This window comes from Propithecus coquereli, unplaced genomic scaffold (assembly GCF_000956105.1).
Source record: "Propithecus coquereli isolate 6110/MARCELLA unplaced genomic scaffold, Pcoq_1.0 Scaffold129, whole genome shotgun sequence".
Classification (NCBI taxonomy): domain Eukaryota; kingdom Metazoa; phylum Chordata; class Mammalia; order Primates; family Indriidae; genus Propithecus; species Propithecus coquereli.
This window is the reverse complement of record NW_012137080.1, coordinates 3,416,814-3,429,825: the sequence shown is the minus strand read 5'-3', so window position 1 is coordinate 3,429,825 and position 13,012 is coordinate 3,416,814. Positions and strand designations below refer to the sequence as shown.

Sequence of the window (13,012 nt, the reverse complement as noted above, 5' to 3'; positions counted from 1 at the left end):
CATCAAAATTAAAAATGTCTGCACTTCAAAAGATACTGTTAAGAAGATGAAAAGACAAGTCACATACTGGAAGAAAATATTTATGAAACTTGTATCTGATAAAGGACTTCATAGTTGTTATAACCCTACAAAACTATCCACTTATAATAAAAGTTTCTGTGGGAAAATTAATTCAAATTTATAACAGATATTTAGAACATATCCCTCCTTCACCTGTTTTCTCCCCGCCTCTAGCCCCTTACATGAAAAGAAGTGCCACTGAAGTGCTAGGAGTTTTCTTTCCACCAAACACACAGTGCAAAGAGGGATATTCTAAGTGTCTGGCAGTGGCTCATGTAGCCTTAAAGGCTTTTCTGAAGGCCTGACATGAAACAAGGGTCAAGGAACACACAGACAGGGCAGAAAGAGGAAGGGCAAGGCTGAGGATGGGGGTGAGAGGAACAAAGGAACAGACGTGTGCTTATATATATGCACTGTTGTTGAGAAAATCCACAGTAATAGGATTTTTCCCTTCTCCTCTCACTGCCAGTAGTTTAGTTACATGAAAGGATAGTTTAGTTCTGTTTGTAATGAATTAACCTTGGTTGACATGAGAAAGGCAGAGTAAGGAAGCAGCCCATGCACAGCTAGTCTCCTCAACATTATATGACATGTTTTACCTTCCCCAGAAAAACAGACCCACAGACTGTACTGATTTGCTTAAACGTGCTGATTTAAAATGTACCAAAGATAATTTTGAATTAGCCAGGGAATGTTTTGATTTCTCTAATGTCACCCAATTTTTTTTTTCTAAGGTAAAGTAGATCCTCATTCCTCTGTAACAAGGCTATCAGGGTAAATGAGGTAAAGAAGAGTAAATCTCTTTCCTGTTTTCTGATGTAAGGGCCTTCCTTGGGGGAGAGGAAGTGAGAAGCAGGTATTCCTAAAAGTTGGTATTCATATTTGATAACTCGCTTTGTTGCTTACAAGATAGATCTTAGCCATACATAAAAATGAGTGTGCGGGTTTCAATAAGAACTGAAGAAGGGCTTTGGATTTTTGGATTAGTTCATAGCCCATCAAGGGACCACCAACCAGGCTTGAGAATTAGTACTTTCTAATGCTGGTTTTTATGTGGCTTTAAGTTGCTAAGTCTGACCTTAGCCTCAGATCTACATGATTTTATAGGTCCACTTCTCAACACTGTCAGACTTAGTTCGTTCTGGTAGCAGAGGCCCTCAAGAGAAAGAATTTGACTCAGTGTGGATCATATATCCACTTCTGATCAATCAGTTTCGACACAGAATTTAGTCACCCAGTACCAATGTGGCTGCTGAGACTTTTCTCTTTAGGAGGGGCTATGAAGATACTTCCCAAAAGGCCTCATATTTGTTTACTGTAACACCAACTACATCTGTGCCAATACGGATAATGTAAAAGCAATCTGTGATCTTTTTTACAGTCTGAGAAATCACATATTTTGGAACACGGGTAAGGAGATAGCATCTAAGGGGAAAATTAGGAAAATCAGAGTATATAGATAGTTGTCCTGATTCATATCACTTACCTATTTCATGATAAATTTTTCATTAAGCATACTGCCATGCTTTTCACAAAGCATGAAGCTTACCAGCACCTCTAGTAGCAACTCCACGCCCTACATTTCCTCCATTCCCAATGCACCAGCTTCAAGAAAGGGAATGAGAGTCACCAGTCTCTCCTCCCCATTGCTTTCACCTCATCCTTTGAAAGGCCAACCTTGCACAAAGCGTATAGGCTGAGTGATGTCATTTAAGAGAGACTCCTCTTCTCCCAGGGTGAAGGAGACATTGCATAAGTTTTCCCAGATTATCAGAACAACTTCCCATTAGCCGATTTAAAAATGTTTAGACAACAGAGAATTGGATAAATAAAATGTGGTATATATACACAAAGGACTACTATTCAGTTGTAAAAAAAAGATGAAATCAGGTCTTTTGCAGCAACATGGAACTGGAGGCCATTATCTTAAGTGAAACAACTCGGGCAGACACAGAACAACACTTAAAGACAAATACTACACGTTCCCACTTACAAGTGGGCGCTAAATAATGTGTACACATGGAAGCAGAGTGTGGAATGATGGACAATGGGAGGACAATGGCGACTCGGAGGGGTGGAGGGTGGTGGACGACGGGAGGTTGCTTGGTGGGCTGCTTCAGTGATATATGCACTAAAGACTCTGACTTCACCAAAATGCAATATATCAATGTAGCAAAATTGCACTCGTACCCCATGAATATATACAAATAAAAAATGTGAGAAAAATTTTAAAAATGTTTCGACAATGAAGTTATATTAGTGAAAAAGTCACATTAGAGTAATTTATGTGCGATATGTCCTTTATAAGGCCAATTGGATATAGTAATGATTATCTAGATCATGAGCTGTGTCAGATAAATGTAACTTGTAATGTATTTGATTATGACATTTACCTTGCTATAGATGCTGTCTCCACAGAAGCTTAGTCACCATGGCTATCAGCTTATACTTTCAACATCTTTCCATTGCACCCTGCATAAAATCCAACTTCTTGTCCTGACCAACAAAGCCAGCCATATTTGATTTAGCCCTATCTGTCTACTCACATGTGCACAAGCTCCTTAAAGCTGTATTTTTCACCAATATAGTCCCAACTCTGAGTACAGTGCATAACACAATGTAGGTGGTAAGTAAATATTTGCTGAATGAATGAAAGGCCATCATATGAATGGTCATTTTCCTGTTACTAACTACATCCTGAAGGAATGGAATAGAGTCAGCTTCAAAATAACATCCATATTTGTTCCTATAGACATCAGAAACATTCAGCTTACTGCCATGCTTACTCAAAGGGCTCAGAACAAAATGCAAGAGGTTATAAATATATAACAGGTTATAAACAGCAGCATTTCCCAAGTGTGTTTCAAAGGACATCAGTGCCACAAATACTTCTTTAAACTAGAGTTCAAGGGTCACATCTTATACCTAATTGTCTACTCATCTCCACTTGGATGTCTAAGAGACATCTCAAATTTAACTTGTCTCAAACTGATTGGATTTTCACCCTCTCACTAAACGAAAAAACACACATTATTCCAGTAGCTCAGACCAAAAACCTCTAAGTTTTCTTGACCACTCACTCTTACATCCTCATCCAATCCACCGGCAAATCTTGTTGGCTTTACCTTCAAAATATACCCAGAATCTCAGCGCTACACACGTTTTCACTGTCACCACCCTGGTCCAACCCACTGTTTTCCTTTCTGGGGATTATTATTTAAACAATTGGCTTCTCACTGGTCTCCCTACTTCTGTCCCTGGCCCTCCTTTAAGTCTATTCTCAACACAATAGCCAGACTGGTCCTTTTCAAAGGAAAGTCAGAGCATGTCACGCATCTACTGAAAATCCTCCATGGCTTCCTACCTCACATAGAATTAAAGCCAGTCTTTTCCAAGGCTTGTACTGCCCTACATGAACTGGCCTCTGATTATCCTTCTATTCTCACTGCCTATTACTGTCTCATGCAAAGAAGGCTTCTACCCCAGGGCCTTTGCACTTGTTGTTCCTACACTTGATCAGTGAGGCCTTTCTTGACTATCCTTTATAAAATAACAAACCAACTACAGCCCCACACCAATTTTCTCCAGCCCCCTTCACATGCTTCATTTTTCTTTATAATATGTATTACTGTCACATGCTTACTATATTTGCTTATTGTCTGTTTCCTCTGTCTAGAATAAAAGCTCTATGAGGGAAGGAGATTTGTTTTGTTTCATTAACTGCTATATCCCTAGTACAAAGCCTGATCAAATAACTCGCATATCTGAGTTCCTATGGGGGGAGGGTGAGAGGAGGAACTCCTATTAAAACCCTTCAGAAACAGTATTCCTTGGAGTACACTTTGGGAAACTGGTCTAGAAGTTTTGGAACTAGAAGAAAGTTGGAATTTATAGCCTTCTGATTCTATGACGTTTGGCTCACAAAACAGAAATACTTTAATAGGTAAAAGATGGAATGATTCAATATTTAAAATGTTAAACAATATTCTAAATGAAACTGGCTATTTCTATAATCTAATTTTCTAACAGATTTAAAAGGTATTGGATGGTAAGGTGAAAAAGAGTAAGAGTTTTGGGCTGGGCGCGGTGGCTCATGCCTGTAATCCTAGCACTCTGGGAGGCCGAGGCGGGCGGATTGTTTGACCTCAGGAGTTCAAAACCAGTCTGAGCAAGAGTGAGACCCCGTCTCCACTAAAAATAGAAAGAAATTAATCGGACAACTAAAAATATATATAGAAAAAATTAGCCGGGCATGGTGGCGCATGCCTGTAGTCCCAGCTACTCGGGAGGCTGAGGCAGAAGGATTGCTTGAGCTCAGGAGTTTGAGGTTGCTGTGAGCTAGGCTGACGCCACGGCACTCACTCTAGCCCGAGCAAAAGAGTGAGACTCTGTCTCAAAAAAAAAAAAAAAAAGAGTAAGAGTTTTCTTCTTGTCTTGTACAAATTATTTTTCCAAGCCTAACACCCATCTGTAAAATACCCACGGTACTGCTAGGATTGAAGATGATCACTTACTTTGTATCTAGGCTTGACACTCGATTTCTTACAGATACGAAATATTTCCATTTCGACTTTTCTCTAAAAAGGAAAAACTGTTTTTTTCTAACACTTGCAAAATTTTAGGAATTAAACAATTCTAGATTTCTCTTTTCTTCAGTGCCCCATCCTGATCCCTGTTCTACAACCACTATCCTACTGTCAGCATGTGACAAACTCAGTTGGACCAGAGTGGCAGAAAATGTCCAGGTAGTATGATCATACTTTAGATGGAAAAAAAAAAAAGAAAATGTCCAGGTAGGGATATTAGGTTTTATCCACACCTGCAACTCTCACTGGGGAATAAGGGAGGAATGTATCACAATGGGGAAGAAAAGACTATGTAGTGCTTGAAAAATACATTTAATATCAGTTTTACAATTCAGAGGAGAAAAACCCTATGATTTAGTAAGAGAAAGAAAAGCTCAACATCATTATCTTGGTTGATGGGGATACATTAAGATACTGTGACTTAACCAAAGGACTACCCCACCGGACTATTGTGACATTTTTATGTTGATTGAAAGGGGTAAAAGCTTTTTAAAAAGTCTGAGAAACTCTTATCTAGACTAACCCACTAAAAATATTTATAGGTTAAAAAACAAACAAAACAAGAGAGTCCCCAAAAAGTTAACAGACATGCCCAAGTCAGAGAGCTGGGAAATGACTCAAAGTGGACTTAAAGACAAATCCTTGTGACTTTTAATCCAGTTCTCCATACATTATACATTGGCTATGGTTAATCAAGATTTAAATGTATACCACCTGACAAAATGTTTCCCCCATACAACAAAAATCTCAAGGCACACTGAAACAAAAGTTTCATATTAATACTCGAGTTCTTTACTGACAAATTTCTGCTTTGCCTCCCAAATCCATATATAAGAAGGAAGGTAAATGCTTCTTTTGCACACCAATATATATCTCTTAATACAACAATTTTCCCAGTTTAGTGGTACGGTACTCACTTTGCAGACAATAAATCGAGGCTAGGTGAAGTTAGGCGACTCGCCCATAATCACAAAACTAACAGAACTGTAATTTAACTCAGTGTGACCCCAAAGCTCTGTCTACACGAAGCTGCCCTCTCTAAGAAAACCGAACTCACGAACTTGCTGCAGAGAATGAGCAGGGGCCATGCTTTGCATATGGTCTTGGTCGTATTTAACCTGCCTTGTAACCCGCAGGTAAGAGAGCTACGGAAATGAAATGAGTCGCTATAAAGCCGGTGCAAGAATGTTATTCAACACTCTTGATGAAGACCTGGTCTCAACTGAACGGACTCAAAAATAATTTCACAATTTCAAAGCAGCGTTTTTAGAAATCTGCCAGCCGCTTTCACTGCTTGGAAAAGCAGATTGTGCCCTCAAATGGTCAAAACGGGCCCACTTGTTCAGCTGGTGCATGGCCAATCCGGCAATCCTGAATTTTCCTGCAATTATCTTTGCAATCTCTCGCTGCGGCCAAAGCCCTAGCCCCAGCAAATGCACACGGATTCCCCGCCCACCGAAGCTACGCGCATGTGCTTTCCGGGCCTCTCTCGAGGCGACCACCACCTGGTGGCGCCACTTCCAACACGCGATTCGCCCGCTCAGCCCGCTCTTTTGAATACCTTTGTCCAATTCCATAAGGGCAGAGTTAGCATCCAGTTCCTGTTCTCCATAGCCGGCATCTGCCAGGAAAGACTTAGTTGAGTTTGCTGCCATGACCCGATCAGTTACTCGTCTAGCCTAATCAGAAAGATTGCAAACTCGGCCCCAGAACCGCCATCTTCCCCCGCCGCCTTCTCGCGGATTTTTTTCCTCCGCGCGCTGTCAAGCCGTGTTACGCATGCGCCCTGATCACCCCGCGGTTCGCCAGCCCCTCTGCGGCCCCCCGCGCAGGCGCTCAGGGAGCTCTTGGAAGCTAGGTTCCCGCGGCTGGGAGAAAAGGAGGCGGGGATACGAAAGGGGAAGTGACTCTAAAGCGCCCGGACGCCGCGGCGAGAGCCAATCAGAGAGCGTGACGTCAGTTTGGCGCGGAGTTTGGCGGCCGGGGCTTACAGTGGCGGGAGTTGGAGGCAATAACGAGTCGTGGTGAAAGGGGTGGAAGCCACGATTTCTGCTGATCTCGGGGGCATTTCCACGGCTTTTTTCTCCGCTGAGCTTTTTCCTCTGACCCAGATGCTCTTCAGTTCGGTGCTCCGCCAGCCCCAGCTTGGCGTCCTAAGGAGTGGTGAGTAACGGTCCCAACTGCTGCTCGTGGCTGGCGGGATTCTCCTCCCCCCCAAACACACGCCGCCTCCGACCACGGCCGACTCCAGTTCTGTTCCCCAGCCGCCGAGTTCTCGCAGGGGAAGAGTGAATTAGTGAACTACTGAAGAAAGCTATGCTTTCATTCCTTCGGGACACTTTTGATCGTAATCGGGCTTTTTAAATCGTAGTGTAGGCCGAAGAAAGGAGGGACGTTAAATTAACTGGCCTCTGAAGCCCGTTACAGCTTGTGTCTGTGCTGCGCGTTAGCTGGAAATGGCATGCATGTGTGTGTGTGTGTTGCTCTGTTTCTCTCAACAGTTATGTGAGATCATCAAGACTCATATTTGATTAACTCATTCGTTTGTTATAGAACCTTAATGAGCCCTACTGTTTGCTTTGATACACCGGTGAATACGACCGCTGTTAAGGAACTCAGTCAAGCAGAGAAGACAGGACATCTGTTTCTTGCAGGGTCAAAATCTCCTCCCGCCACCCCACACGACTACATGGTTATAAAAATTCTAAATTATAGAGTGAAGGATGTCCATCACCACATCCCCCTGAAATAACCACTGTTAATAGATAGAAGTATATTATTCCAGATGTTTTTTGATGACAGGTAATATCTATTATTTTCAGAAATGGGATCAAAATGTTTTGTTTTTCACTTTAATGGTATAAATTGGACCTATTCCCATGTTAGTATGTAGAAATTGAATTTATTTTCTACAGTTCCTTATGTTCCTGTGTTAAAACATTGGCAGTTAAGACATTTGAGTTTAGGTTTGAAACTTTTTGATATATTTCTGATAAAGGAGTTAACTACCCAGACTAACCTTGGACAGAAGTGAAATCCTACTCGTTTAAAGGTCATTTATATCCAGAGATCCTTCTTCCCAGTGAAACCAAGTGGAAAACAAAACAAAAGAGTAGGGAATTTTTATATTTAAGAAGTAGGTCTAGGAAAAGGATGTCGAAGAAGGAGACTGAGGAGTAGTCCCTCAACTTCCTGCTCCCAATCTGAAACTTTATACCATCCTTACTTTCCTCTTAGATAATTTTGTAATTATACCCCCTCCAAATGCTCCTCTTTCCTCCGCCTTCTGTGTCATGAGTGGCTGTATGCACAGTGTTAGTTGAGAGCTTTGTCTTAGTAGTTAAACTGCCTGGGTTTTAATTAACAGCTCTACTCCTTACTATTTGTATGTCCTGGGGGAAGCTGTTCAGCTTCTATTTTGTGACAGATTTTCTCCCAGTTCTCCATTCCATCTGTCTACTTTTCCCCCTCCCTCTCTCCTATTGACAAATATTCATTATTATGCAGTAGGCACTGAAATTCATTATTATATATTTCCCACTGAAATCTAAATTACTATCTTCTCACTTCCTCTCAATGTTGGTGTTCCATCCTTGGCCCCTTTTCTTCTACCTACTCCCAAGGATGATCATAGCCATAATCAGGGCTTCTTCCACTACTACCTACAACCTTCCATTTCTTGTACAGTAAGTCCTCACTTACCATTGTTGACAGGTTCTTGGAAACTGCTACTTTAAACAAAACAACAAAACAACGTGTAATAAAACTAATTTTACAATCATAGACTAATTGATATAAACAAGAGTTAAGTTCCAATGGCATATATCTGGTCACAAAAACACCACCAACCTTCTAAATAAAGAACCAAAACACTTATAATATTAAACATTGAAATAAATGTGAACCATACATACATTTAAGAAAGATTGTTAGAAACAAGGTAATTATTTACTCCAGTTTTGATGAATGAATGAGTGACAGTGGTTGTAGTGGTGATGGGTTAAATCAAGGAATAAATGTTTGCAAAGGGAAAATTATAAGGAGCACCTCCTACCACCACACAGTTCAAAAGCAATCACAGATATGGCAGCTTGCTGAGCCCTTTTGTACCGCATTGTTTATTTTGTGCATTTGTGTGATTATTGTACACTTTATGGATTTTTGTTTTACGATTATTTGTATTCATTCATTTTCTGACACCTTTATTCCAGTTCTGGGTCGTGGGTGCCCAGATCCTATCTTGGAAGCTTAGGGTGCAAGGCAGGAGCGAGCCCTACACAATATGCCATCCCATCACAGGGAGCACTCACACACATAACCCACACTCACACTGGGATCATGTAGACATGCCAAGGAACCTAATATTCACATCTTTGGGATGTGGGAGGAAACCAGAGTACCAGGAAAAAATCCACACAGACATGGGGAGAACATGCAAACTCCACAGAGACTGGCCATAACCAGGAATTGATTTTCTCATCAATAGTTTAACAAAATGACATTCAATGAAATGATCTTATTCAAGGACCTGCTGTACTTTAGATCCATTTTTTATAAAAGCTATAGTTGGTCTCCACCTTCAGTCCCATAAGCATGTCAAACTCAAATGCCCAAAACTAAATTCACTTTTCCCCAAAACCTGGTATATTACCTATTTTAGGGAGTGGCCCCATTATTTTAAACCAGTATTCCTAGCAGAAACCTAGAGTCAATCAAAGACTGCTTCATCTTCCCCACTATTACACATACAAAAAGTTTCCTTAACATCTCTAGAATCCACCTTCTCTTCATCCCCTGTGATTCTGCCTCTTGGATCTGTTCTGTTCTTACTATTACATTTCCCTAGGTTTGGCCCTAATACCTTCTTGTCTGGGCTACATAACAAGTCTCCCAAATGGCCTCTTAGTTTCTTTTTCTCTAGTTTATTGTCCACATTGCTGCCCATGATCTTTTTAAAATGGAAATCTGGGCCAGGCACAGTGGCTCACACCTATAATCCCAGCACTTTGGGAAGCCAAGATGGGAGCATTGCTTGAGGCCAGGAGTTGGAGAATAGTCTGGGCAACATAGTGAATCTCTGTTTCTACAAAAAAATTAAAACTTTTTTTTTTAACGTTTAAAATGTGATGACATGTGCCTGTAGTCCCAGTTACTGGGAAGGCTGAGGCAGGAGGACCACTTGAGCCCAGAAATTCAAGGATACCATGAGCTATAATGGGGCCACTGCACTCCAGCCTGGGTGACAAAGTGAAACTGTTTCTAAAAAAAATAAAATGGAAATCTGATTACTTACTTTTCTGTGTATTTTTAAATTGGTATCTAAAAGTATTTGTCGTAATTTTTAACAGATGCAAAGAATGTAATTTTCTGGCTATATCGTGAATATTGACATTTTAAAAATGGCTACAATCATTCTTTTCTAATAGAATGTAAATATAATAGTGGTTGGATAATCACGTCATCCATTTTTTTAAAAAATGTGAACAAACTCTTAACTGCTAGACATTCTACATAGTTGCTTTTTCCTTTGACCTTATTTCTATTTCATTTCTCCCACAGAATTTTTCCTAATGTGATTTAATTTTATGCTTGAAAAGTTCTTTTATCCTTTCTGTGTCAAAGAATATATTTATATTGCTATTTTCTGTCATTATAAGACTCCAATTGTTAAAACTTTCTTCTGGGTTGGATTATTACAATTATTAGTAGTATACAATTGATAAAAACAATACAACTAATTTCGATAAATAGTTAAGCAAGAAGTAAAATTTTATTGAAAGTACAACTTTTAAAGAGATGAATTTGGGTGTGTATGGTGCCTTTATTAAAGGAATTATCCAATTATCTCTTAGTTGAGGTTCCAGAAACTTTTTATTTAAAAATATTTAATTGATACCCAAAAGTTTTTATACTTTGGATCAGTGGGAGGGTTGAGATTAGGACATGGGAACACCTTTCCATTGTAAACTGGAAAAAAGGAAGTGATGAAAGGGGAGGGGAGAAGATGTGCCTCAACCTTCTTGGACACATCAGTTTCTTAGATCAGTTTTAGAAATGCATATACAGTCATGTATCCCTTAAGGATAGAGATACATTCTGAGGAATTGTGCAGACATCATAGAGTGTACTTACACAACCTAAATGGTATAGACTGGGCTATACGGTATAGCCTGTTGCTCCTGGGCTACAAACCTATACCTCATGTACTGAGTACCGTAGGCAACTGTAACACAACGATAAGTATTTATGTATCTAAACATATCTCAACATAGAAAAAATACAGTTAAAATATGGCATAAAAGATAAAAAATGATACACCTGCATAGGGCACTTACCGCACACGGAGCTTGCAGGACTGGGAGTTGCTCTAGGTGAGTCCTTGAGTGAGTGGTGAGTGAATGTGAAGGCCTAGGATATTACTCTACACTACTCTAGACTTCACAAACACTGTACATTTAGGCTAAATTTATTAAAATTTTTTCCTTCAATAAATTAACCTTAGCTTATTATAACTTTTTTTACATTATAAATGTCTTAATTTTTTTAACTTTTTGACTTTTTTATAATAACATTGAGCTTAAAATATAAACACATTGTACAGCTATACAAAAATAGTTCTTCTTTATATCTTTATAAACTTTTATTTTCAATTTTTTTTCAAATTTTTTAAGCTTTTTTGTTAAAAACTAAGATACAAATATGCACATTAGCCTATGCCTACTAGGGTCAGGATCATCAAGCTGTCATTGGGTGATGGGAATTTTTCAGCTGCATTATAATCTTATGGGAGCACCATCATATGTAGTCCTTTGATGACAAAATGTTTATGGCACATGACTGTGTATGGAAGTTGAGTACATAAGTACTTCCTTATCCTCAGGGGATACGTTCCAAGACCCCTGATGTGTGCCTCAAACCTCAGATAGTACAGAACCTTATACATGCTATGTTTTTTCCTGTATAAACACATACCTATGATAAGGTTTAATTTATAATTTAGGCATAGTAAGAGTGCCTAATTATAGTATATTGTTATAATTGTACTATAATACAATATACTGTAATAAAAGTTATATGAATCTGGTCTGTCTCTCTCTCTCAAAATATCTTATTGTATAGTACTTACCCTTCTTATGATGTGGGATGATACAATGCCCATGTGGTGAGATGAAGTGAGGAGAATGACGTAGGTAGGCACTGTGACATGACATTAGACAGCTATTGACCTCCTGACTATATGGCAGATGACAAAAGGGCAGGAAGCATATACAGTATGGATACTCTGGACAAAGGGGTGAATCACATTCCCAGGCAGGATGGAGTGAAACAGTGTGAGGTTTTCCTGCTACTCCAAATGGCAGACAATTTAAAATTCATGAATTGTTCGTTTCTGGAATTTTCCATTTAGTATTTTCAGACCACAGTTGACTCCAGGTAACTGAAACCGTAGAAAGCAAAACTGTGGATAAAGGGGGACTACTGTATCTGGAAATTGATTCTCTGAAAACTCTCATGTCTTTGTATACTGCTTGGAAATTTTGTGTGTTACCCTAGGGCAACAAGTTGTACATTGAGGTAATAATGGGTTTTTCCAAATGTGTTGTGGAGGAAAGCATTACAGGTTGATGTTCAGGACATAGGTTCATATTCATAGCACAATGAGGATCCAAAAGTAGCTTAAGATGGCTCATCAATGAAGTATTAGTTACAGGGACTGCAGAATTGGAGGGGTAGACAGGGATCAATCACTAACCATTCATCAGTGTTTGGATATTAGATGTAGGCAATGATGTAGAGTTGAAGAGTCACTGTTTCATTGCAAAAATTAGGTTTTCCAGAGCATATCATCTGGTTGTTCAAGATTTCCTTTTGAATTTGTAAGTTGCAGTCATTAGACTTTTTTAAAAATTTCAAACCACAGGTGTACATTTATATATAACATTAGAACAGAGACTTTTGGTTTTAGACTTATTCTGTAGATCAGCAGTCCTCAACCTTTTTGGCACCAGCAACCAATTTCATGGAAGACAACTTCCCCACAGATCAGGATGTGTGGGGCGTTTCAGGATGATTCAAGTGCATTACATTTATCGTACAGTCAAACCTCTTTGTTAATGATAATCTGTATTTGCAGTGCTCCCCAGCGCTAGCATCACCAACTCAGCTCCATCTCGTGTCATCAGACATTAGATTCTCATAAGGAGTGCAACCTAGATACCTCCCATGCACAGTTTACAGTAGGGTTTGGGTTCTGGCTCCAATTAGAATGCCTCCACTGATCTGACAGGAGGAGGAGCTTAACTGGTGCAAGATACAGGGAGGGCTGGGTGTAAATGCAGAGGAAGCTTCATTGACTGGCTGCTGTT

The 13,012-nt window shown here is 39.7% G+C and overlaps 2 protein-coding genes across 2 annotated transcripts in view; one reads left to right on the top strand and one right to left on the bottom strand.

Moving 5' to 3' along the window:
• The window catches only part of INTS7 (integrator complex subunit 7), a 68,182-nt gene extending 61,832 nt beyond the window's left edge, over positions 1–6,350 (bottom strand). Inside the window, exon 1 of the mRNA XM_012638327.1 lies at positions 5,895–6,350. Within this exon, the coding sequence (XP_012493781.1) occupies positions 5,895–6,301 (407 nt within the window). The 5' untranslated portion in view covers positions 6,302–6,350. The remainder of the gene's footprint in view (positions 1–5,894) is intronic.
• Positions 6,351–6,757: 407 nt separating this feature from the next.
• Positions 6,758–13,012, top strand: part of DTL (denticleless E3 ubiquitin protein ligase homolog (Drosophila)) — a 66,414-nt gene continuing 60,159 nt past the window's right edge. Inside the window, exon 1 of the mRNA XM_012638326.1 lies at positions 6,758–6,809. Coding sequence (XP_012493780.1) covers positions 6,758–6,809 — 52 coding nt within the window. The remainder of the gene's footprint in view (positions 6,810–13,012) is intronic.